General features: G+C 38.7%; 1 protein-coding gene across 1 annotated transcript; it reads right to left on the minus strand.

The window, feature by feature from the left end:
* Positions 1 to 182: 182 nt before the first annotated feature.
* On the minus strand, positions 183 to 27,423 carry Polr1F (RNA polymerase I subunit F). Its single transcript, XM_053776636.2, has 4 exons — positions 27,164 to 27,423; positions 25,559 to 25,701; positions 22,540 to 22,744; positions 183 to 3,514 (listed from the first exon to the last, which is right to left on the minus strand). Exons 1-4 carry the CDS (start codon positions 27,334 to 27,336, stop codon positions 2,761 to 2,763), a joined length of 1,275 nt encoding a protein of 424 aa, XP_053632611.1. The 5' UTR covers positions 27,337 to 27,423; the 3' UTR covers positions 183 to 2,760.
* Positions 27,424 to 27,994: the final 571 nt, after the last annotated feature.

Raw genomic sequence — 27,994 nt, forward strand, 5'->3', positions numbered from 1 at the left:
CCTCTTCCATACATTTATTAAATAATTGCACCAACCACTCCAAAACTATATCCCCACCTGCTTTTAACATTTCTATCTTTATCCCATCAATCCCGGCTGCCTTACCCCCTTTCATTTTACCTACTGCCTCACGAACTTCCCCCACACTCACAACTGGCTCTTCCTCACTCCTACAAGATGTTATTCCTCCTTGCCCTATACACGAAATCACAGCTTCCCTATCTTCATCAACATTTAACAATTCCTCAAAATATTCCTTCCATCTTCCCAATACCTCTAACTCTCCATTTAATAACTCTCCTCTCCTATTTTTAACTGACAAATCCATTTGTTCTCTAGGCTTTCTTAACTTGTTAATCTCACTCCAAAACTTTTTCTTATTTTCAACAAAATTTGTTGATAACATCTCACCCACTCTCTCATTTGCTCTCTTTTTACATTGCTTCACCACTCTCTTAACTTCTCTCTTTTTCTCCATATACTCTTCCCTCCTTGCATCACTTCTACTTTGTAAAAACTTCTCATATGCTAACTTTTTCTCCCTTACTACTCTCTTTACATCATCATTCCACCAATCGCTCCTCTTCCCTCCTGCACCCACTTTCCTGTAACCACAAACTTCTGCTGAACACTCTAACACTACATTTTTAAACCTACCCCATACCTCTTCGACCCCATTGCCTATGCTCTCATTAGCCCATCTATCCTCCAATAGCTGTTTATATCTTACCCTGACTGCCTCCTCTTTTAGTTTATAAACCTTCACCTCTCTCTTCCCTGATGCTTCTATTCTCCTTGTATCCCATCTACCTTTTACTCTCAGTGTAGCTACAACTAGAAAGTGATCTGATATATCTGTGGCCCCTCTATAAACATGTACATCCTGAAGTCTACTCAACAGTCTTTTATCTACCAATACATAATCCAACAAACTACTGTCATTTCGCCCTACATCATATCGTGTATACTTATTTATCCTCTTTTTCTTAAAATATGTATTACCTATAACTAAACCCCTTTCTATACAAAGTTCAATCAAAGGGCTCCCATTATCATTTACACCTGGCACCCCAAACTTACCTACCACACCCTCTCTCTCTCTCTCTCTATATATATATATATATATATATATATATATATATATATATATACTGGCAGTTTGGAGGGATATGTTGTGTATCTTTATATGTGTATGCTTCTAGACTGTTGTATTCTGAGCACCTCTGCAAAAACAGTGATAATGTGCGAGTGTGGTGAAAGTGTTGAATGATGATGAAAGTATTTTCTTTTTGGGGATTTTCTTTCTTTTTTGGGTCACCCTGCCTCGGTGGGAGACGGCCGACTTGTTGAAAAAAAAAAAAAAATATATACATATATATACACATCCATATGTGTTTTCTTCTATTTTCTTAAGAGGAAATGAAGAAAAAGAAGTTATCTCCATGGGGAAGTGGAACAGAATTCTTCCTCCATAAGCCATACGAGGAGACTAAAATGCCGGAAGCAAGGGACTAGTAGCCCTTTCTCCTGTATAAATTACTAAATTTAAAAAAGAAACTTGTTTTTCATTTTAGGTCACCATGCTTTGGTGGGATATGGCCAGTTTTTTAAGGGAAAAAATTACTTTACTTTTTTTTGACTTCAACAAGCAGTTTTCTAAGGGAAGACAGAAAAAATTACATACATCGGTAAATACAGTATATACACTTTGTTATTTACTTTGTACATGTTGGCATAAATGGCCTTGTTGCAGCATCATAGATAATAAGTAGTGTTTATCTTTCACAGGAAGTCAGGGCAAGAAATATTTATCACAAAAAACCTGCTATAAATACAATAGGTAGTACAGTATTTAAATTTCAAGATATTTTTCATGATACAAGTCATATTTTAACTTCTAACTTTGAAATACCACAGATTTAGCAAGAAAATTATGATCATAATTCAGCACTAAACTTGGCATAAAAATACTAGTAAACACTCAAATGTAAGCTTTCAACATTATTGGTTATACTTTGCTTTTAATTTTATTAATCTATTTTATTTTTTAGGGTTTTCTGAGAACTTTTCAGTCCTGAAATCTAAATCTGAAAACATTTCAAGTTAAATTTGTTAAATGTGGTGATATTTTCCTTGAAAGTGATTCCATGGAGCTCTAAGGTGTAATCATACTACCTTCCTCTAATTCTCAACTTTTAGTGCCACTGTCCTTTGATAAGCGTTTGTTGAGAGTCTTCAATTTTTTAATTTTTCTGTGAATTACTTCACATTTGAAGTTATATCTGGAAGTCCAGCAAGCACTTCAAGTTCACTCTGATAAATGTGATCTTTTCTTGACAGCGACTTCCTGGACCTCTTAGGAGTAAGTGTGCTACCTGCCTCCAATTCTTTATTTTCATTTTGAGAGTTACTCTCCTTTGATTTCCTTGAAGGAGACACCTCATTTATTGGAATTTGTTGAGAATCTGCACATTCACTTGGAGAGGATTTTCTTCGTGATTTCAACTGGTTCACATTCTCTTCCGATGTTCTTCTAGGACTAGGATACTTTATGAATTCTGTTTCTTTGTTATTGCTTAAAAATGGGATCTTACTTTTCCTTTTCTTCAGCTTACTATCATTCACTTCAGATATAGATGGCTTATTGACGTCATCATTAGCACGATTCCTCTCCAATGAAACATTTAGATCTAGGCTTTCATTCATATATCCATCCATACTTTGCCTATTTTCTGTCTTATTATGTATACTGTCGTTTACTTAATTAATTAAATCACTATTTTCCACTTCATTATCTTTCTTTCTTCTTTTCTTTTTCTTGTGTTTAACATTATCCACATCCTCTATTTGACTGCCACTCAAATTCTCTTCTGATCTCTTTCGTTTTTTACTTTTCACTTTTTCCATACCTTTTACTTCATCTATGGAATTATGAATTATGAATCCTGTTTCTTTGTTACTGTTTAATAAAGATGGATTCTTACTTTTCCTTTTCTTCAGATTACCATCATTTACTTCCGATACAGATGGTTTATTGACATCATCATTAGCATTATTCCTCTCTACAGAAACATCCAGATCTGAGTTTTCATTCATATATCCATCCATACTTTGTCTGTTTTCTATCTTTTTATGTAATCTGTCTTTTACTTTATCACTTATATCAATATTTTCTACTTCATCGTGTCTCCTTTTCCTTTTCTTGTGTTTAACATCATTCATTTCCTCCATTTCAATGCCATTCAAATTCTCTTCTGATCTCTTTCGTTTCTTGCGTTTCACTTTTTCCACACTCTTTACTTCACCTATAGCAATATCATCTTCAGGAGCTTGAGAGATGATTGGGCTTTCGGTCAAGTTCGTTTCCTTATCACTCCTAACTAATGACTCATCTAGTCCATTACTGCTTATGCCACTGTCATCATCAAAGATAATTCTAGTATTCTGTTTTGGGGTATCACCCGTAGCCACATCAGCTTCTCTTTGATTTCTTAAGTTTATCAGCTCCTGAACACTGTTGAAGGGAAAAAAAAAAACATTATTACATGATTTCCACATAAATTACAGCAATCCAGCATAGAAAGTTGTCAAGCAGTAAGCCAATCCTACAGCTTAGTTCCTGTGTCCAGAGCCATTCTGCTTTCGGTTTACTTTCTGCTCCACTTTCAGCTTACAAAAGGCCACTCTGTAGAGCTAGCTGTTTTCTTAAGTTCCTACATATATATTACTGTACCTTGAATATGCTCCAACAACATGTCCAAGACAAAAATAAGGAAATACAATACTTGATAGAAACTATTTCCAATTAAAATGAAACTATGTAATTAACAAAATTGTCTCATGAGGCCACTAGCTCTAAATATAGTAAATAAGACCAAATAAATGTGTACCACATCTGCAGCTATTTGCATTTGGCATTAGGATATCAACAAAATATAATTATTCCCTAACAAGGTTAATTATGGTAATAAGGTAAATTGATATAGAAAATTATATAATCCCAAGTCATATGTACCAAATTTGAAGCAATTTTTCCCTGAGCAGTGTCGAGATATTGATTAAAAATCCAGCACAACCCATGAAATATTAAAATATAGTTAACTCAAAATGGCTACAAAGAGACAGTACTGCTGCAGTGCTATTGCATTTGATTCCAAACACGTAATTACATAACAAATTTGAAGTGGTTCTCCTTTTCTGTTTTCAAGATAAAATAAACTGAAAACTAAGACAGCAGAAAATATTTAATGCAGTAGAATTTAACTTTTCATGCTGTCAATTTCAACAGTCCATCCAAAATATCATTTGGTAAGGACTGTATAAATGTGTATTTAACAAGTTTGGTGCATAGTGTTTCCTTTCAGCCGCAGAACAGTTTATCCAAGTGCTTTATGCTTAACTCCTTAACTGTGGCATACCCGGAAAAAAAAATCTCACAATAAAAGATTGCATTTTTATGAATCGAATAAAACTAAAATAAAAAACTTAAAAGGTTTTATGGCATGCTGAAGTTGGTGAAAAAATGATTACTCATGGACAGTAGCGTAAATGCACCAGTGATGTTTACATTTTACAATTTATCGATGCCAAATTGTGATTTTTTAAAATTGTTTTCAATGTTTAACACTGACGTTACATGTGTTCCAAGGTGCTTTAGCACTTCAAATATGGGAAAACACTTAGCCTGGCACTGCTTCACTTGAACTATACAATGAAAAAAAATTGCTTTTTATTCTAATTTTTACTGCTTTGGTCTTCTAACATAATGTACAAGGAATATTTATAATACAATTGTTTCAAGGTGCAATACTCCTTAAAACAGAAATCAATTACATTGTTAGACTATATAGGATTATTTTATTTATTATTATTATTTTTATTATCACACCGGCCGATTCCCACCAAGGCAGGGTGGCCCGAAAAAGAAAAACTTTCACCATCATTCACTCCATCACTGTCTTGCCAGAAGGGTGCTTTACACTACAGTTTTTAAACTGCAACATTAACACCCCTCCTTCAGAGTGCAGGCACTGTACTTCCCATCTCCAGAACTCAAGTCCGGCCTGCCGGTTTCCCTGAATCCCTTCATAAATGTTACTTTGCTCACACTCCAACAGCACGTCAAGTATTAAAAACCATTTGTCTCCATTCACTCCTATCAAACACGCTCACGCATGCCTGCTGGAAGTCCAAGCCCCTCGCACACAAAACCTCCTTTACCCCCTCCCTCCAACCCTTCCTAGGCCGACCCCTACCCCGCCTTCCTTCCACTACAGACTGATACACTCTTGAAGTCATTCTGTTTCGCTCCATTCTCTCTACATGTCCGAACCACCTCAACAACCCTTCCTCAGCCCTCTGGACAACAGTTTTGGTAATCCCGCACCTCCTCCTAACTTCCAAACTACGAATTCTCTGCATTATATTCACACCACACATTGCCCTCAGACATGACATCTCCACTGCCTCCAGCCTTCTCCTCGCTGCAACATTCATCACCCACGCTTCACACCCATATAAGAGCGTTGGTAAAACTATACTCTCATACATTCCCCTCTTTGCCTCCAGGGACAAAGTTCTTTGTCTCCACAGACTCCTAAGTGCACCACTCACTCTTTTTCCCTCATCAATTCTATGATTCACCTCATCTTTCATAGACCCATCCGCTGACACGTCCACTCCCAAATATCTGAATACGTTCACCTCCTCCATACTCTCTCCCTCCAATCTGATATTCAATCTTTCATCACCTAATCTTTTTGTTATCCTCATAACCTTACTCTTTCCTGTATTCACCTTTAATTTTCTTCTTTTGCACACCCTACCAAATTCATCCACCAATCTCTGCAACTTCTCTTCAGAATCTCCCAAGAGCACAGTGTCATCAGCAAAGAGCAGCTGTGACAACTCCCACTTTGTGTGTGATTCTTTATCTTTTAACTCCACGCCTCTTGCCAAGACCCTCGCATTTACTTCTCTTACAACCCCATCTATAAATATATTAAACAACCACGGTGACATCACACATCCTTGTCTAAGGCCTACTTTTACTGGGAAAAAATTTCCCTCTTTCCTACATACTCTAACTTGAGCCTCACTATCCTCGTAAAAACTCTTCACTGCTTTCAGTAACCTACCTCCTACACCATACACTTGCAACATCTGCCACATTGCCCCCCTATCCACCCTGTCATACGCCTTTTCCAAATCCATAAATGCCACAAAGACCTCTTTAGCCTTATCTAAATACTGTTCACTTATATGTTTCACTGTAAACACCTGGTCCACACACCCCCTACCTTTCCTAAAGCCTCCTTGTTCATCTGCTATCCTATTCTCCGTCTTACTCTTAATTCTTTCAATTATAACTCTACCATACACTTTACCAGGTACACTCAACAGACTTATCCCCCTATAATTTTTGCACTCTCTTTTATCCCCTTTGCCTTTATACAAAGGAACTATGCATGCTCTCTGCCAATCCCTAGGTACCTTACCCTCTTCCATACATTTATTAAATAATTGCACCAACCACTCCAAAACTATATCCCCACCTGCTTTTAACATTTCTATCTTTATCCCATCAATCCCGGCTGCCTTACCCCCTTTCATTTTACCTACTGCCTCACGAACTTCCCCCACACTCACAACTGGCTCTTCCTCACTCCTACAAGATGTTATTCCTCCTTGCCCTATACACGAAATCACAGCTTCCCTATCTTCATCAACATTTAACAATTCCTCAAAATATTCCTTCCATCTTCCCAATACCTCTAACTCTCCATTTAATAACTCTCCTCTCCTATTTTTAACTGACAAATCAATTTGTTCTCTAGGCTTTCTTAACTTGTTAATCTCACTCCAAAACTTTTTCTTATTTTCAACAAAATTTGTTGATAACATCTCACCCACTCTCTCATTTGCTCTCTTTTTACATTGCTTCACCACTCTCTTAACCTCTCTCTTTTTCTCCATATACTCTTCCCTCCTTGCATCACTTCTACTTTGTAAAAACTTCTCATATGCTAACTTTTTCTCCCTTACTACTCTCTTTACATCATCATTCCACCAATCGCTCCTCTTCCCTCCTGCACCCACTTTCCTGTAACCACAAACTTCTGCTGAACACTCTAACACTACATTTTTAAACCTACCCCATACCTCTTCGACCCCATTGCCTATGCTCTCATTAGCCCATCTATCCTCCAATAGCTGTTTATATCTTACCCTAACTGCCTCCTCTTTTAGTTTATAAACCTTCACCTCTCTCTTCCCTGATGCTTCTATTCTCCTTGTATCCCATCTACCTTTTACTCTCAGTGTAGCTACAACTAGAAAGTGATCTGATATATCTGTGGCCCCTCTATAAACATGTACATCCTGAAGTCTACTCAACAGTCTTTTATCTACCAATACATAATCCAACAAACTACTGTCATTTCGCCCTACATCATATCGTGTATACTTATTTATCCTCTTTTTCTTAAAATATGTATTACCTATAACTAAACCCCTTTCTATACAAAGTTCAATTATTATGGTATGTTATGGTATGTTACAGCAGGTCCCCACTTATACGGCAGGTTAGGTTCCAGGCTACTGCCGGAAAGCAGACATCGCTGGAGAGCAGAATGCCACTTTTTCCACTTATAAATGCATATAAATGCCAGATAACAAGTTTACACTAACATACCTTAAGTTAGCAATAGAACTAGGCATTAAAAAACAATAAAAACTAAAATACACACACAGTACACTCATTATTTACCTTAGAATATTTGTAGTCTTAATGTAGGGCAAAAGGAGGTGAGTAGTATTTACTGTAAGAAGTCAGGTGTGGTAGCCCTCCTGGCCAACCCACTCACACATAATATACTAGGATGATGCTTAAAGCACCCTTGAGTGATAAAATGCATGTACAGTATGCTGTACCGAGGCAGGGTGACCCAAAAAGAAAAAAATCCCCAAAAAGAAAATATTTTCATCATCATTCAACACTTCACCTCACTCATACATAATCACTGTCTTTGCAGAGGCGCTCAGATATGACAGTTGAGAAGTCCCTCCAAACTGCCAATATCCCAAACCCCTCCTTTAAAGTGCAGGCATTGTACTTCCCATTTCTAGGACTCGAGTCCGGCTAACCGGTTTCCTTGAATCCCTTCACAAAATATTACCCTGCTCACACTCCAACAGCTCGTCAGGTCCCAAAAACCATTTGTCTCCATTCATTCCTATCAAACAAGCTCATGCATGCTTGCTGGAAATCCAAGCCCCTCACCCACAAAATCTCCTTTACCCCCTCCCTCCAACCTTTTTGAGGACGACCTCTACTCCGCCTTCCTTCCCCTACAGATATACTTTCTAAGTCATTCTACTTTGATCCAGTCTCTCTAAATTACCAAACCAACAACCCCTCTTCAGCCTTCTGATTAATACTTTCAGTAACTCCACACCTTCTCCTAATTTACACACTCCGAATTTTCTGCATAATATTTACACCACACATTGCCCTTAGACAGGACATCTCCACTGCCTCCAGCCACCTCCTTGCTGCAACATTTGCAACCCCAGCTTCACACCCATATAAGAGTGTGTTGGTATCACTATACTTTCATACATTCCCTTCTCTGCCTCCATGGATGATGTTTTTTGTCTCCACAGATACCTTAATGCACCGCTCACCTTTTTTCCTTCATCAATTCTGTGGTTAACCTCATCCTTCATAAACCCATCTGCTGACAAGTTAACTCCCAAATGTCTGAAAACATTTACTTCTTCCATACTCCCTCTCTCCAATGTGATATCCAATTTTTCTTTAAATCGTTTGATACCCTCATTACCTTACTCTTATCTATGTTCACTTTCAACTTTCTACCTTTACACACCCTCATTACTTACCTTAAAATATCTGTAGTCTTAATGGTCTTAATGTAAGGTGAGAGGTGAAAAGTATTTATTTGTAGAAAGTCACGTTGGAGGTAGGGTAGGGAAGCCCGCCTGACCACCCCACCCACTATGTAAACAAATGGACAGAGCATCTAGTTATGGTTCATAAACATTCATACAAACACCTTACATTGTGTACAAGTTGTCTCCACAGTGGTACAGTAGAATAAAAAAAAACACCAACACTTCCATTCTCGTGTAATTTTTAGAAGGAATGATGCTCTGACAAATTAATATTATTACAAGCTGTTCTTTCTTCTTTCAACACACCGGCCGTATCCCACCGAGGCAGGGTGGCCCAAAAGGAAAAACGAAAGTTTCTCCTTTTGCATTTAGTAATATATACAGGAGAAGGGGTTACTAGCCCCTTGCTCCTGGCATTTTAGTCGCCTCTTACAACACACATGGCTTACGGAGGAAGAATTCTGTTCCACTTCCCCATGGAGGTAAGAGGAAATAAACAAGGACAAGAACTATAAAGAAAACCCAGAGGGGTGTGTATATATATGCTTCTACATGTATGTGCAGTGTGACCAAAGTAGAAGTAGCAAGATGTACCTGAAATCTTGCATGTTTATGAGACAGAAAAATGGACACCAGCAATCCTATCATCATGTAAAACAATTACAGGCTGTCGTTTTACACTCACTTGGCACGACGGTAGTACCTCCCTGGGCGGTTGCTGTCTACCAACCTACTTATTATGCATTATTACAAGTTATTATTATTATTACAAGTTATTATTATTACAACTTATTATTATAATCATAATTAAAAAAGTGCTAAACCCACAAGGGTCATGAACAGCTATAGACAGTGAAGGCATACGAAAGGAATAAATTTCTAGTTAAGTTACTGGTGTCTGACTAGAGAAAATGTAATTCTTCTGACCCTCCAACCAACTGCTTGGTAAACAAATCTATTTATGTCAATTTTTATACTGTGGGTGTATGTATCATGTTTATATGTTACATAGCATGCTTATTATATAACTTTGAAAAAAATATCCTAGATGAATTAATGGAAATGTCTATGCAGCCTCTCCTCACTTAGTGGTGTACTCATTTACCAACGCCTCGGACTTACAACGGGCTCTCTGACCAGTATTTATACCTAAATAATGTATATTAGAGCTGATTTCCTCAATTGTGTTTATTACAATATACAGTACACTGCTGTATAAACATTTGAAAATACAGTGTACCCCTGAGTTTCGTGATTAATCCGTTCCAGAGAGTCTGCCGAATGGTGAAATTTGTGGAGAAATTTTCTCCAGGAGGGGGGTATCAGCCCCCTTCAGCCCTCTCAGAAGGGGTAAGTATCTTGTTTACTGCTACAGCAAGTAATTGATCCCAGATGCAGTATGAGTATGTGACGTGGTCAAGCGACCGCCGGTCCTTGCAAGAGTCCAGTGTTGCAAAGTGTAGTTTAATAAAAGACAGTCCATCTCTTACCTTAGCAGGACAATTAAGGAAAATCCTGCTCCCACTTTATTACCATGGTAAAGATAGTGTACATTGTTGTCTATGCTTAAGACAGCAAGAATCAAGCATTCTGCTTTGCTTCATGGAGGAAGTGGCAAGGAAACAAAAGTACTAGGTCAGCTTTTCCTTTATGTTCGAGGGGCATTGCAGCAGCGTAGGACGCTGTGAGGTCAGATTACTTTTCACCCTACTGGGAGTCACTGACGCCAGGATAACCAACAAAGAACACTGATCCGTGCGTTAGTGTGAATAAAGTGTCTCACAAAATACGATAAACACTTACAGAGAAGTGTGATCAGCTTCTTTAGTGATATGGTGTGAACAATTATTGATGAACAGTGTAACAACGAGTGTTGCGATCCAACAGAGTGTAGTGCGACATTCTTCAAAGAACACTATTCTTCAATCAACTCATCAGATATCCGGGCGTAACTACGGGTCAGATACATATACCCAGGTAAGTTTTCTAACTCGTGATGTACTACTATTGACTGCGTAGTTGAGTATAAGTTATGAGTTAGTCACTTACCATAAACCCCGGTGATAAGTGGACCTTTGAGTCCACATAAGTAAGTGCCGTCAGCCATCAGTGAATGAAATATGCTGACATAACACCCCCTAGGGGTAATTTATTATTAACATAATATACTCTATTACAGCCCGTTGTGAAGTGGATATGATAGCTTCTCAAGACCTTGCCTGCAGGGGCGGCTGTGCGGGCGATAGCTGTCTTATCAGCTAAGTACCCCTTATATTTAATCTTTAACCTTAGCTGGTAAACCATTTCTCAACAAAATTCACGATTGGCGAATCCATTTTCCCCATAAGAAATAACGGCAATCCAATTAATCCGTTTCAGGCACTCAAAAATATTAACAAATAATATTTTTTTAAAGATTAAATATAGATTTACATACAGAAAACAATGACAAATAAATATAAGCACTAATAAAATGGATAAATGAACATTTAACATCACACTTACTTTTACTGACTTTTGTTGGTGTATGGAAGACAGGTAGGAGGCAAGTGGGAGGCAAGTTTATTATGATTCAATATGACGCTAATACAGTGGACCCTCAGTTAAAGGCGGCATCGGCTAACGGAAAAATTGGTTAAAGGTACGTTTTTGTGGCAAAATATTGGCTAGGCTAACGCCCAATAACTCAGTTAAGGGCATTCGTCCCAAACATGACCGTGCGGCCTGAGCCACAGCCGCCCATCCACTCCGTGTACAGTGTGTCGTGTGCTATTGTTTACAAGGCAGTGAGAATGATTCCACGCGTATATGTGATATATTTTGTATTATTCCTTTGTTTTTAGTGCTTGTAACTGCTAACTACACCACCGTGGGCCCAAAGAGGGCTTCTAGTGCCAGCCCTGTGGTAAAGAAGGAAAGAAGGACAATAGAATTCAAGCAAAAACTCGTAGCAAAGTACCAAAGTAGAGAACATAAGAACATAAGAAAGGAGGAATGCTGCAGGAGGCCTGCTGGCCCATACTAGGCAGGTTCTTTACAATTCATCCCACTAACAAAACATTTGCCCAACCCAATTTTCAATGCCACCCAAGAAATAAGCTCTGATGTGAAAGTCCCACTCAAATCCAACCCCTCCCACTCATGTACTTATCCAACCTAGATTTGAAACTACCCAAAGTCCCAGCCTCAATAACCCAACTAGGTAGACTGTTCCACTCATCAACTATCCTATTTCCAAACCAATACTTTCCTATGTCCTTTCTAAATCTAAACTTATCTAATTTAAATCCATTACTGCGGGTTCTCTCTTGGAGAGACATCCTCAAGACCTTATTAATATCCCCTTTATTAATACCTATCTTCCACTTATACACTTCGATCAGGTCTCCCCTCATTCTTTGTCTAACAAGTGAATGTAACTTAAGAGTCTTCAATCTTTCTTCATAAGGAAGATTTCTAATGCTATGTATTAATTTAGTCATCCTACGCTGAATGTTTTCTAACGAATTTATGTCCATTTTGTAATACGGAGACCAGAACTGAGCTGCATAATCTAGGTGAGGCCTTACTAATGATGTATAAAGCTGCAGTATGATCTCTGGACTTCTGTTGCTTACACTTCTTGATATAAATCCCAGTAATCTATTTGCCTTATTACGTACGCTTAGGCATTGCTGTCTTGGTTTAAGGTTGCTGCTCACCATAACCCCCAAGTCCTTTTCGCAATCTGTATGGCTAAGTTCTACAACATTTAACTTATAAGTACTAGGGTTATGGGCACTCCCAAGCTTCAGAACCTTGCATTTATCTACATTGAACTGCATCTGCCACTTTTCTGACCAAGAATAGAGTTTGTTTAAATCCTCCTGAAGTTCCATGACATCTACGTTTGAATCAATTATCCTACCTATCTTTGTGTCATCAGCGAATTTGCTCATATCACTAGTAATTCCCTCATCAAGATCATTGATATATATTATAAACAACAACGGGCCCAAGACTGATCCCTGTGGAACGCCACTTGTTACAGATACCCACTCGGACTTAACCCCATTTATGGACACTCTCTGCTTCCTGTCAGTGAGCCATGACTCGATCCACGAGAGCACTTTTCCCCCAATGCCATGAGCTGCCACTTTCTTTAACAGTCTATGGTGCGGAACTCTATCAAAAGCCTTACTAAAATCTAAGTAAATAATATCAAATTCTTTATCGTGGTCAACAGCCTCAAAAGCTTTACTGAAGAAAGTTAATAAATTAGTTAGACAAGACCGGCCTCTTGTGAATCCATGCTGAGTATCATTAATCAAGCTATGCTTATCGAGATGGCTTCTTATAATCTCAGCTATAATTGACTCTAGTAATTTGCCTACAATTGAGGTCAGGCTTATTGGGCGGTAATTTGACGGTAACGACTTGTCCCGTTTTAAAAATAGGAATTACATTAGCCATCTTCCACATATCAGACACTACACCTGTTTGAAGAGATAAATTAAAAATATTAGTTAATGGTTCACAGAGTTCCATTTTGCATTCCTTAAGAACCCTTGAAAAAACCTCATCAGGGCCCGGCGACTTATTTTGCCTCAGTCTGTCTATCTGCTTCACAACCATCTCACTAGTGACTGTGATGTTACATAATTTATCTTCTTCTAGCCCACTGTAAAAATTAATTACTGGAATATTGTTAGTGTCTTCCTGTGTAAAAACTGAGAGAAAATAATTATTTAAAATCAAGCACATTTCATTCTCTTTGTCAGTAAGGTGCCCATAGTTATTTTTAAGGGGACCTATCTTATCTCTAACTTTTGTTCTATAGACCTGGAAAAAACTTTTTGGGTTAGTTTTAGAATCCCTAGCAACTTTAATTTCATAGTCCCTTTTAGCTTTTCTTATCCCCTTTTTAATGTCCCTCTTAATGTCAATATACTGATTCATAAGATGACCCTCACCTCTTTTGATACGCCTATAAATTCCTTTCTTATGCCCTAGTAGATATTTGAGCCTATTATTCATCCATTTTGGGTCATTTCTATTTGATCTGTCTCATAAACACGCTAGATAACAGGGATATCTTGCAACTCCTACTTACACTTTGGTCACACTTCACAGACACGCACATGCATATATATATACATCTAGGTTTTTCTCCTTTTTCTACATAGCTCTCGTTCTTCTTTATTTCTTCTATTGTCCATGGGGAAGTGAAAAAGAATTTTTCCTCCGTAAGCCATGCGTGTCGTATGAGGCAACTAAAATGCCGGGAGCAATGGGCTAGTAACCCCTTCTCCTGTAGACATTTACTAAAAAAGAGAAGAAGAAAAACTTTATAAAACTGGGTTGCTTGAATGTGCGTGGATGTAGTGCGGATGAAAAGAAACAGATGATTGCTGATGTTATGAATGAAAAGAAGTTGGATGTCCTGGCCCTAAGCGAAACAAAGCTGAAGGGGGTAGGGGAGTTTCGGTGGGGGGAAATAAATGGGATTAAATCTGGAGTATCTGAGAGAGTTAGAGCAAAGGAAGGGGTAGCAGTAATGTTGAATGATCAGTTATGGAAGGAGAAAAGAGAATATGAATGTGTAAATTCAAGGATTATGTGGATTAGAGTAAAGGTTGGATGCGAGAAGTGGGTCATAATAAGCGTGTATGCACCTGGAGAAGAGAGGAATGCAGAGGAGAGAGAGAGATTTTGGGAGATGTTAAGTGAATGTATAGGAGCCTTTGAACCAAGTGAGAGAGTAATTGTGGTAGGGGACCTGAATGCTAAAGTGGGAGAAACTTTTAGAGAGGGTGTGGTAGGTAAGTTTGGGGTGCCAGGTGTAAATGATAATGGGAGCCCTTTGATTGAACTTTGTATAGAAAGGGGTTTAGTTATAGGTAATACATATTTTAAGAAAAAGAGGATAAATAAGTATACAAGATATGATGTAGGGCGAAATGACAGTAGTTTGTTGGATTATGTATTGGTAGATAAAAGACTGTTGAGTAGACTTCAGGATGTACATGTTTATAGAGGGGCCACAGATATATCAGATCACTTTCTAGTTGTAGCTACACTGAGAGTAAAAGGTAGATGAGATACAAGGAGAATAGAAGCATCAGGGAAGAGAGAGGTGAAGGTTTATAAACTAAAAGAGGAGGCAGTTAGGGAAAGATATAAACAGCTATTGAAGGATAGATGGGCTAATGAGAGCATAGGCAATGGGGTCGAAGAGGTATGGGGTAGGTTTAAAAATGTAGTGTTAGAGTGTTCAGCAGAAGTTTGTGGTTACAGGAAAGTGGGTGCGGGAGGGAAGAGGAGCGATTGGTGGAATGATGATGTAAAGAGAGTAGTAAGAGAGAAAAAGTTAGCATATGAGAAGTTTTTACAAAGTAGAAGTGATGCAAGGAGGGAAGAGTATATGGAGAAAAAGAGAGAGGTTAAGAGAGTGGTGAAGCAATGTAAAAAGAGAGCAAATGAGAGAGTGGGTGAGATGTTATCAACAAATTTTGTTGAAAATAAGAAAAAGTTTTGGAGTGAGATTAACAAGTTAAGGAAGCCTAGAGAACAAATGGATTTGTCAGTTAAAAATAGGAGAGGAGAGTTATTAAATGGAGAGTTAGAGGTATTGGGAAGATGGAGGGAATATTTTGAGGAATTGTTAAATGTTGATGAAGATAGGGAAGCTGTGATTTCGTGTATAGGGCAAGGAGGAATAACATCTTGTAGGAGTGAGGAAGAGCCAGTTGTGAGTGTGGGTGAAGTTCGTGAGGCAGTAGGTAAAATGAAAGGGGGTAAGGCAGCTGGGATTGATGGGATAAAGATAGAAATGTTAAAAGCAGGTGGGGATATAGTTTTGGAGTGGTTGGTGCAATTATTTAATAAATGTATGGAAGAGGGTAAGGTACCTAGGGATTGGCAGAGAGCATGCATAGTTCCTTTGTATAAAGGCAAAGGGGACAAAAGAGAGTGCAAAAATTATAGGGGGATAAGTCTGTTGAGTATACCTGGTAAAGTGTATGGTAGAGTTATTATTGAAATAATTAAGAGTAAGACAGAGAATAGGATAGCAGATGAACAAGGAGGCTTTAGGAAAGGTAGGGGGGTGTGTGGACCAGGTGTTTACAGTGAAACATATAAGTGAACAGTATTTAGATAAGGCTAAAGAGGTCTTTGTGGCATTTATGGATTTGGAAAAGGCGTATGACAGGGTGGATAGGGGGGCAATGTGGCAGATGTTGCAGGTGTATGGTGTAGGAGGTAGGTTACTGAAAGCAGTGAAGAGTTTTTACGAGGATAGTGAGGCTCAAGTTAGAGTATGTAGGAAAGAGGGAAATTATTTCCCAGTAAAAGTAGGCCTTAGACAGGGATGTGTGATGTCACCGTGGTTGTTTAATATATTTATGGATGGGGTTGTAAGAGAAGTAAATGTGAGGGTCTTGGCAAGAGGCGTGGAGTTAACCCTTTCAGGGTCCAAGGCCAAAATCTGAAGTCACGCACCAGTGTCCAAGAAATTTTGAAAAAAAAAAAAATTATTTTTTCTTACAGAATTAAAGAGCATATTTTTGTGAAGGTAATAAAACAAAAAAAAATAGAATCTGATCAGTACTTACCGAGATACAGTGCCAAGAAGTTTGTAGAAAATGATGTGGTGGCGGCAACATCGACGAATTCCACATACGCGTATTATATTATTTTGTTGTTTTAGTTGTTTTTTCTTTTCTTTTCCAATTTTTTTCTATTCCTACTAACATTTGGGGCCTGAGAGACCAATACTGTATATAATTTATATATATAAACTCACTGTATTGAACACAATAACCGCACTAAAGTTATTATCATATTATTGTTTACCACTGTTGTTTATTACAATAAACATGCACAAATATTGTATAATACTAATGTTCTATCATATATTTACATATTTACAATCACTGGACATGGTTTTAGAACTGCTGGAGCTTGTGGAACTCCTTGAAACAAGGCACCATGCACAGAGGCACCTTACATTCCTCACACATAAACCGAGTGTCTTTGCGTCTTTGTTGCCGTCGTTTTGTTTGTGCACAGACAATGCATCTCTTCTGAGCAAATTTCTTTTGAGTTGAAGGAAGCTGTATTATGAAATGATCACCTTCTCTTCTCAAACGCTTGGGTATATTGTGATGAATTCGAGGACCATGTTGTATTGCAGGTGTTGTTACCTGGTACTTCATTATGAGTTGTCTGACAACAGACAAACAAAATTCACCATACGGTGGTCTGTTACCAGTCTTTATTTGGTACATATTATATGCATTCAGCATTGAAATGTCCATGAGATGGAAGAAAAGTTTCATGTACCACTTGTAACTCTTACGAACACAGTCAACAAAACCAATCTGCATGTCACACTTGTCAACCAAGCGCATGTTTTGTGTATAATCAATCACTGTCACTGGTTTTCGAATACGTTCATTAGTCACTCGATCAACTTTGCCACTGTCTTGCATTTCATTACGGTGAATGGTTGTCAACAATGTGACATCTCGTTTGTCATGCCACCGTAATGCCATGATGTCATTGGCAGTAAACACCTGCACGTCATCACCACGAACACCTGCGTTGAGCCTGGGCATATGTTTACGATTAGAACGCACTGTGCCACACACATCTGTCTTGTTCACTCGCATGAAATCACTGAGTAATGGGCTTGTGTACCAGTTATCAGTATATAATGTATGGCCCTTACCAAGATAAGGTGCCATCATGTTTCTCACTACGTCACCTGATATACCCAATAACATCTTGGTATCTTTCAATGTTTTACTACCCGTGTATACAACAATATCCAACACCAGGCCACTGTCACAATCACAGAGTACAAACAATTTTATACCAAAGCGGTTCCTCTTGCTCGGTATATACTGCTTGAATGACAGTCTACCTTTGAACAAAATCAAAGACTCGTCAATTACAAGATTCTTGAATGGATAAAAGTATATCCTGAACTTTTGTTTGAGATACATGAAAACATTTCTAATCTTGTATAACCTGTCACTTCTGTCAGGCCTGGTTTTGTCAGAGAAGTGCAACATACGTAAGAGTAAGATAAACCTGTTCACTGGTATTATTTCACTGAAGGATGGGGTACAAATTAGCCGATCTGTGGACCAGTATGCTTTTATATTATGCTTATAGACGTGAGGCATAAGCATTATTGTTGCAAAAAGCAAATACATTTCTGCAACAGTCATCTCTTTCCACCTGTGTAGTCTTGACTGTGGTGATAAGATCGTATTTGCCATGGTGTACTGAAAATACTTATTACTTTCCCTGACAATAGTTTCCATCAATGGCTGGTCAAAGAATAATTCAAAGAATTCCAGTTCATTGGCCGTGGTTCCAAGGGGACAGGTAGGTAGAATTCCACTTTGCGAGTCATCAAAGTGGTGAGGGCTGGGAACAAAATTGGGATTTTGCTGCCAATCCCAGATACGGTTTGCTGGTGGATACTGGACATCATAGGCTGGTTGTACGGGTGGTTGTGGCGGGCTGGTGGGTGACGCTCCGCTTTGTCCTTGAACTGACGAGTCAGCAGCGTGGGTTCCCGCGTGGCACAGCGAGTCACGCATGGCGGTGCCACTACCACCACCAGCCCCACTAACACCATCCACTGATGTCTGTGGCCCATCCATGCCAAGTGTAGCCACATCATCCTCACTATCACTACCTAAAACGGGTGTAGGGCCACGGAATGTACTCCGGGATGTACTACGGGATGTACTCCGTCCCCTGGGCATAGCATAGGGTACACTACCCGAGCGCATGCGGCGGCGCACATACCGACGCTTCACTGGTGAATATGTTTCCTCACTATCACTACTCGAATGATCGTCGAGCGCAATAAAATCACAATCCACGTCAGAATCATCGTCATTACTGAAGTCAGAGGCCAGGCCACGGGAAAATATTAGTTTTCTCTTACGTTTAGGAACAACCGACCGTGAGTCACGAGTGCCCACACCAGAGGTAGAAGGTCGAGGATCGTCGGGGTTTTCTGCACTATTATCGATATCCTGGTCATTATTTTCGGTCACTAACTCATCAAAGCCGTAGAATTCGTCTTCATTTCCACTTCCATCAGTGTCAGAACTATCAGACAGGAAGAGGAGAGTCCCAATTTTCCGGGGAGTCAGAGCTGACTTGCGACGAGACATGGTGAACAAGGGTGACTGAGCCGGCGTTCCCACAATGCTATGCAGGCGCCTAGATTTTTTGTTTACGGCGCACACCCACCGCGCAGACCCATTCTCTCATATGTAGGCCTATGAGCGCTTTCGCGCTAAATTTGACGGCGCTAGAATTTTGGCGTAGATCTACGGTTTGGACACTCACCGACCAGCCGTAGATCTACGGGACGGACCCTGAAAGGGTTAAAAGATAAAGAATCACACATAAAGTGGGAGTTGTCACAGTTGCTCTTTGCTGATGACACTGTGCTCTTGGGAGATTCTGAAGAGAAGTTGCAGAGATTGGTGGATGAATTTGGTAGGGTGTGCAAAAGAAGAAAATTAAAAGTGAATACAGGAAAGAGTAAGGTTATGAGGATAACAAAAATATTAGGTGATGAAAGATTGGATATCAGGTTGGAGGGAGAGAGTATTTAGGAGGTGAATGTATTCAGATATTTAGGAGTGGACGTGTCAGCGGATGGGTCTATGAAGGATGAGGTGAATCATAGAATTGATGAGGGGAAAAGGGTGAGTGGTGCACTTAGGAGTCTGTGGAGACAAAGAACTTTGTCCTTGGAGGCAAAGAGGGGAATGTATGAGAGTACAGTTTTACCAACGCTCTTATATGGGTGTGAAGCATGGGTGATGAATGTTGCAGCGAGGAGAAGGCTGGAGGCAGTGATGTCATGTCTGAGGGCAATGTGTGGTGTGAATATAATGCAGAGAATTCGTAGTTTGGAAGTTAGGAGGTGCGGGATTACCAAAACTGTTGTCCAGAGGGCTGAGGAAGGGTTGTTGAGGTGGTTTGGACATGTAGAGAGAATGGAGCGAGACAGAATGACTTCAAGAGTGTATCAGTCTGTAGTGGAAGGAAGGCGGGGTAGGGGTCGGCCTAGGAAAGGTTGGAGGGAGGGGGTAAAGGAGGTTTTGTGTGCGAGGGGCTTGGACTTCCAGCAGGCGTGCGTGAGCGTGTTTGATAGGAGTGAATGGAGACGAATGGTTTTTAATACTTGACGTGCTGTTGGAGTGTGAGCAAAGTAACATTTATGAAGGGGTTCAGGGAAACCAGCAGGCCGGACTTGAGTCCTGGAGATGGGAAGTACAGTGCCTGCACTCTGAAGGAGGGGTGTTAATGTTGCAGTTTAAAAACTGTAGTGTAGAGCACCCTTCTGGCAAGACAGTGATGGAGTGAATGATGGTGAAAGTTTTTCTTTTTCGGGCCACCCTGCCTTGGTGGGAATCGGCCAGTGTGTTAATAATTAAAAAAAAAAAAAAAAAAAAATAATTCTTTATATGGGATAAACGCTCTTTGAGCAGCATGTATAGTGTTCAGAAAACTGTCATATTGATAGCTCTCTTCGTTACCCCAGTCAACAGATGATAAGTGTTCTCTAAGCCCATCGTAATCTGCTAAGCGAAAATCTGGGACTGTTACTGAGTTATCGCTACTATCGTACTTCCATTCAATGCTAAATGTAATTGATTTGTGGTCGCTAGCACCCAGTTTTTCTGAAATTTCTAAATTATTAACAAGGGATTCATTGTTTGCCATAACTAAGTCAAGCAGGTTATTTCCCCTTGTAGGTTCTGTCTCAAACTGCTTCAAAAAACAATCCTGAAATACTTCTAAGAAGTCGTATGATTCTAAATTCCCAGTCAAGAAATTCCAATCAACATGACTAAAGTTAAAGTCTCCTAGAATTACTACATTATCGTGCCTTGTGGCCTTAACAATTTCCTCCCATAGTAGTTTCCCTTGGTCCCTATCTAAGTTTGGGGGACGGTATATCACTCCTAAAATCAGTTTTTCATGCCCCTCTGAAAATTCTATCCAAATAGACTCTGTATGTGTTACTTCAGACTTAATACCCGTTTTTATGCAACAGTTCAAGCGATCTCGGACATACAATGCCACCCCACCCCCCTTCCCAATACTTCTATCTTCTTGGAACAATTTAAAACCTTGAATACGACATTCCGCAGGCATGTCCCGACTTTTTGAATTAAACCACGTCTCAGTTAAGGCAAATACATCAATGTTACCTGCACTAGCAACTAATCTCAACTCGTCCATCTTATTCCTAGTACTATGGCAATTAGCATAATAAACATTGAAAGACTCTCCTTTCTCTTTACCCTTCCTGCTCATTTCTATTTTTCTACTAAACCTATTACTGTCCTTATCACCCAAGGCCCCTGGCTTTTCAATATCTACCTCGTTCTTATTATTACTAGTTCCCCTAGAACTCGTAATATTACTACACTGGGACTTCACTGTTTTCCTGCCAAAACCCATACCACTAACTACTCCTAGTTTAAAGTCCTAACTGCTCCCTCCACTGCAGTTGCCAGCGCTCCCACCCCACACCTAGATAAGTGAACCCCATCCCAGGCATACATGTCATTTCTGCCATAGAAGAGGTCCCAGTTGTCAATGAATGTTACCGCATTTTCCTTACAGTATTTGTCCAGCCAGCAATTGACACCAATTGCCCTGGACAACCATTCATTTCCAACTCCCCTCCTTGGCAAAATACCACATATGAGAGGATTCCCACCCTTACTCCTAATTATTTCTATTGCTGACCTATACCTGCTAATCAGGTCTTCACTCCTACGTCTGCCAACATCGTTGCCTCCAGCACTGAGACAGATAATAGGATTACTCCCATTACCTCTCATGATGTCATCCAGACGGCTAACAATATCCTCCATCCCAGCCCCAGGAAAGCAAACTCTCTGTCTCCTACTCCTATCCTTCAAGCAGAACGCCCTATCCATATACCTTACTTGGCTATCCCCAACAACAACAATATTCGTACCTTCCTTGGTGTCGTTCGTCGTGACGTTCCCAGTAGTCGACTCACATTCGTCGGGTAGCACTGAGAATATATTAGATGTTTCCACAACAGTTTCCACGGCAGTCTCTTTCTTCTTCATCGTTTCTACCTTTCCATTCGTCTTCTTGATCGTCAACTTCTTTCCCTGCTGTCCAGCCACTGACCAGTTTCCCTTCTTGACCTGAGGACTCAAAACAGGAAGACTACTACGAATCTTTTTGTTTTCCTTGGTCAGTCGCCGAATTTCCATATTCGCCATCCTCAATTCTTCCTTAAGCTGTTGGTAAAGTTGCTCGACGGAGGAAGAGAGGGGAGAATGTGCCACCCTGCTTCGGTGGGATACAGCCGGATTGTTGAAAGAAGAATACCTATATTTATGTGGTTATTACTAAATGTGAAAGTAAGAAAAATGCTATAGTGCTGCTTCTTTTTACACTGGCCTTGGTGGGATACGGCCAGTGTGTTAAAAAAATATATGGTTCTATTTTAATTCCTTTTCACAAAGCCAGTCACAAATAGATGCAGGTATGCTTATTCACTCTGCGACTAAAGATGAAATAAATTAAACAAGAATAATGGGATTTACTAACCATTCAGGGTCAAGTTCACCCTTGATGTATGGCATGAAGTTTGCCACACAAAGATATGTGACAGTGAGTTTAACCTCATCTCCTTCTTCTACATAAGTGCCACACCAAGAAATGACAGATGTTTCCAAGGGTTTGGATACAGAAACATTAAACATTCCATGGACCAAGCAGCTAAGGTGATTCACAGTTTTCTTCTGCACAACACCTGGTGGAGGAACTTAATCTAAGTTTATTGAAAGTATTACAGGAATCAGAAATGGTTATTAAAGACATACAGCAAGTAAATTTTAATATAGAATTACCCATCCAAAGAAGTCACCTTTGAAGGAAAAGTATAGTTGGCTAAAGAAAAAATAGCCAGAGGAAGCAGTTGACAGATGAACAGAAAAAAAAGTAAAAATATTTTAGTACAGGTTCAGTATCTCTTATCTGAGATGCTTGGAGCCGGAAGTGTCTTGGAATATAATGAGATAGCCTGGGGATGGTACCAAAGTCTAAACACAAAATCAATTTATATTTCATATATAGCTTATACAGATAGCCTGAAGGCAGTCAGATACAATATTTGAAAAAAAAAAAAAAAAAAAAAAAAAAAAAGAAGCATAGCAGCATCAGCAAATACCTGCATCAGTTGTTATACAACAAACAATGGCAGGCTTTCAGTCTTCACCTACGATGCCATGTTTTTATTAAAACGCCAGTGTATCTTGATTTTTCTTATCACTGTTACCCACTGGGGTATCTGTAGGCCTTTTTGGCATTTTCTACAATGTCTTCACACTACAGAGCAGAGAATAAGCACAAGACACACTGTAATTACAGTAAGGCATGTAGATCTGGTGGTGATGACCACTGATAAAAAAAACTGGCACCAACAGATTACTGGAGCTCCACCCAGGGTGTGCAAGGTCACATGCTACATCTGTCTGGGCGTGCAGAGACATGTAATTCATGGGAATCTCCCCAGAACCGACTGGAACTTTCCATTTGTGGTGTCATGTCAGTGGTCGAAAAAAGTTTCGGAGTTTGGAGCTTTTCAAATTTCAGGATTTCAGATAAGGGATATTCAACCTGCAAGAAAGTACTGTAGCAGCAGTAATGTTTTTACAAAAAATACAGTGCATAGCTAAGAATGTAGATAAATGGTTCAGAGAACTAACAAGATGATAAATACACACATTTTGCAACACTTGGGTATCTTTATTGTGAAATCATTTTGCCACACAGTGGTTTCACCAATCCTATACAAAGAACAATGGTGAAGATCAAGAGTTTGAGGTAATCAGTCCCTCAGATTGGAGTTGATGTAATCAGTCCATCAATCTTGAAAATAAAAGAGCATATGCACAAAGAAGTGGCTTATATACTGTTGAGAGGTGAGGTGAAGCAGTCGTAGGCAATATCACATTGGACAAATCCACATATGGAGGTATGTCATGCCTATAGGTTAGGCAAGTGAAGAATTCCCTGTATCAAGATCCAAAGATGTTGTTGTGTCTGACAGGAATGTAGCATTCCTGTCAGACACAGCAACATTTTCTAATCTTCACCATTCTTCTTTGTATATGACTGATGAAGCCACTGTGTGGCAAAACGTTTCTTCAATAACATTGCCCAAGTGTCTCACGTGTATCTATTTATCATAGCCAAGAGTATAAAAAAAGAACAAAATGGCATTTTTTGGCAAGTCTAAAAGCTGATGAGCAAAGTTATGAATTACATAACTGTAATTTATTATGATTGGTAAGTACATGCACATGAATGTAATAAAGGTAATTTACATGAAGGGACTGTACATAAATTTGTATTATGGAAAATCTGTAACAAATCATAAATTTACACTAGCAGCAGATATGCACCTAAATTAAGAAAAATTAAGGCTTGAATTACATTTGCATTTTAAAATAGGTAGTAAATGGTACCAGTTCATGATCTTAGCAAGTGACATTTATGCTGCAAAAAATGAACTACAGTGGTACTTCAGTATACATCCGCTTTGGAATAAGTCCAACTTGGTATAAGTCCTGTGAAAATTTTTCCTTGGTATACGACCTTAGTTTGGAATACGACTTGCGTGCTAGAACTTGCATGGGTCAAAATGAGTCACGATACCGCGCACTACCCTTGTACTTATTTGTGGGAAGTCAGGTGTAAGCAGCCCTGGCTCCCCATCCCAAACTTAATTACTAATATACAATATTTAAAGCAGCCCAGAGAGATAAAATACATATACAGTACACTCATTATTTACCTTAAAATACATGTAGTTTTAATGTAGGATGAGAGGTGAGTAGTATTTATTTGTAGGAAGTCAGGTGTTGGTAGCCAGCAGATGTAGGTAGCTGGTAGGTAGCCTGGGCCACATAGCTATACGATATTATTAACATCGACATACCATGTTCACTGAGTTTAATAATTTCTAAGAACCACCTTTAGATGCTATCATACATGAAGGGAGAAGTAATGAATAATTCATGCCGAGAATTGCAAACAAAAGCGGAGTGACTAGGCCAAACACAGATTTACACACATTTTCTTTGGTGCTGGACCAGAGAAAACATAATGTTTTCCCTCCGCCCAGCATTTAAACATAGCATGTTTATATGCTGTATATCGTTTTTCTTGTATAATTCTAAAGAAAATATCATAGATGGATTAATGAAAATGTCTATATTAATGTAAAATGAGACATTTAATGTAAAAGTCAAACCTGGTGAGCTTCAACCAGGTCCAAATAGGTAAGATTCTACATTTGTAAAAGAGAAGACAATAATACGTTATTGCATGTTACAAGTACATACTGGTATGCAAATATTTGTTTGTTTGTAGTTTCTGTGGAAGTATACCCTCTATTATTATCATCTAAAGTCTTCTTTAGTATGAATCTAATTCTCAGGTAAATTCAAATTACACAAAAACTAAAACAATATTTAAGAAGTAGTCCATTCTTGGGTCTGGATACAAAGGATATAAATAATTTAGAATTTTTATCTGGAGAATGATCTCTTGGTTGCCTTACCTTCCAAAACACTACCAATTTCTGGAGCAAACACGTAAAACTCAGCACTAACAGTGATATGGTTAAATGGATTAGTGTCGAACAGCCAACCATGAGATAATACGCGCTGCACATTTTCGTATGCCACGGCTATTCCTCCAAGTCTGAAAAATTTATGTGGATGCATTTATCTCAAGAATTAAAAATCTGTCACACTCATGACTATTAAGTGCAGCCATGAGTTCTAAATAAGCAATATAGTACTATCATTCTAAAATACACTACTAACATTTTAAATTTAACAAGGTATTATACTTCCTAATGTTATATAAGAATTAATTAAATAGGATTCTGCCAGGAAAGGCTGTAATGATGGAACGCTACTTTTCCAAACATAAGGGAAGACTAAACAGAAGAATGAATAGGGACTTGAACTGTGGTCTTGACAGGTAGCAGGTCTAGTGCTGTACCATGGTTTGAATCCCTGTGCATTCTTTAGTATATTCACTGACAGTCATTCGTTATGACTTAAACTGAGTTCATATGGACAGATGTCAAGAATTATTATTATTATTATAATCAAAAAGAAGCGCTAAGCCACAAGGACTATACAGCAGATGTCAAGAAGATGGCAATTATACTGTGTCCAAGCAAAAAATATAAGTGTCTGAAAAAAACATAAATAAGAATGCAGAGTTTATAAGATATATTCTGAAGTTGAAAAATACAGTATTTTAACAATACTTTCTACCTTAGGACAAGATATTAAATGAATGAATATATGCATATATATGAATGAATATATTCGCATATCTGTATATTTATGTATGAATGAATGTTGGTACATACATAGATATACATACATAGACATACATACGGTGGCCCTATTGCATGGTGGCTAAAGCTCTCGCTTCGTACAGTGAGTGTCCCGGTTTGATTCCAAGACGTGTTTCCTTACACCGGTTGTCTATTTCTACCCATCAATAAAATGGGTACCTGGGTGTTAGCCGACAGGTGTGGGTCGCATCCTGGGACAAAACTGACCTAATTTGCCCAAAATGCTCAGCATAACAAGCGGCTTTCTATATAGTAGTATGTCATTGATGTCAGACAGGACTGTATACCTTGTTCATGTACTTGTAGAAGTAAAGATATTATTATTTTATATACACATACATACATAATTATTATTTTCTGTCTCTGTCGTAGACTGATATAATAAAGAACCATCACAGCTGAATACTTAATGACACTAATACTCTTATTTGGCTATGTACAGCAATGCATGCAACCATATGACCTGTCTTTGTAATACTCATTTGTGCTTTATAGTTATCTGTTTACAATAATGTTTTATCACTGATTTCATCATTGCTTAGTTAATCTTAAGTTAATTTTAAGCCAGCCCGTAATGCTATGCATATAAGTGGCTTTGGCATGCTGCTCTTACCAGTATTTTTTTGTACCTCTGTATGTATGCTCAAATTACTAAATAAATAAAAAATAAATAAATGACAGAATCTGCCACTAAGATGTAACGTGGAATGTGGCTACAGTAACTTGATCCAACATTTCCAGCTTCTTAATAAATGTAATTTCACAGCACAAGACCCTGATGATACTTACACCTTAGAGTAACGTTTAAATAAGGCGTTCAGCTCTATGAATACACCTTTCTTCCACTCCACGGAATACATAGGGTGGACGAGCACTGTTATCTGTTTCTTCATCTTCTTAATACACGACCTAGGCAAGTCTGCGATCTTCTTGGCTAATTCCGTGTTACCTTGGAGTTCCATTTTGTCGTTTTTGACAATTTAGAAATAAAATTCAACTGTTTTTCTTAAACAGTTATTGCGCATCATGGCAGCTGGAGCCGAGGCAATGTTTACACTTATAACTTGTCCACATGTGAAGAACATCTAATTTCAATGTTCAGTGATATAACACAATACGAATTTATTATTTGTAATTTAATACATTTAGAAGTACACATTTTATATATTTTTTTAAATTTTGTAGATAATACTTATTTTCCAGGGGAAAGCCCTGGGAAAAAAATCAGGAAATTTCACTTGTTTTTACTAACATTACCCCAAAAATATAATCTCACTATGAATATGCTAAAAACTCATACATTCAAAATGTTTCTACAATGAAGGTGAAGTGCGAATGGGAATTTTTTTTTTCATATAATTCTGATGTGGTTCGGTCATATGGAGTTTATAAATGTGTAGTGGAAGGAAGGCGGGGTAGGGGTGGGCCTTGGATAAGTTAGTGGGAGGGGGTAAAGGAGGTTTTGTGTGCGAGGGGCTTGGACTTCCAGCAAGCATGCGTCGGAATATTTGATAGGAGTGAATGGAGACAGATGGTTTTTAGGACTTGACGTGGTGTTGGAGTGTGAGCAAAGTAACATTTATGAAGGGATTCAGGGAAACCTGCAGACCGGACTTGAGT

This window comes from Cherax quadricarinatus, chromosome 13 (assembly GCF_038502225.1).
Source record: "Cherax quadricarinatus isolate ZL_2023a chromosome 13, ASM3850222v1, whole genome shotgun sequence".
In the NCBI taxonomy this organism is placed as follows: domain Eukaryota; kingdom Metazoa; phylum Arthropoda; class Malacostraca; order Decapoda; family Parastacidae; genus Cherax; species Cherax quadricarinatus.

Coding starts and splice junctions, on each gene's coding strand:
- Polr1F (XM_053776636.2), bottom strand. CDS start 27,336: ATGGAACTCCAAGGTAACACGGAATTAGCCAAGAAGATCGCAGACTTG. Junction 22,745..25,558: donor AATTGGTAGTGTTTTGGAAG/GTAAGGCAACCA, acceptor TTCCTCCACCAG/GTGTTGTGCAGAAGAAAACT. Junction 3,515..22,539: donor GGTGAACTTGACCCTGAATG/GTTAGTAAATCC, acceptor TCCCTTCAACAG/TGTTCAGGAGCTGATAAACT.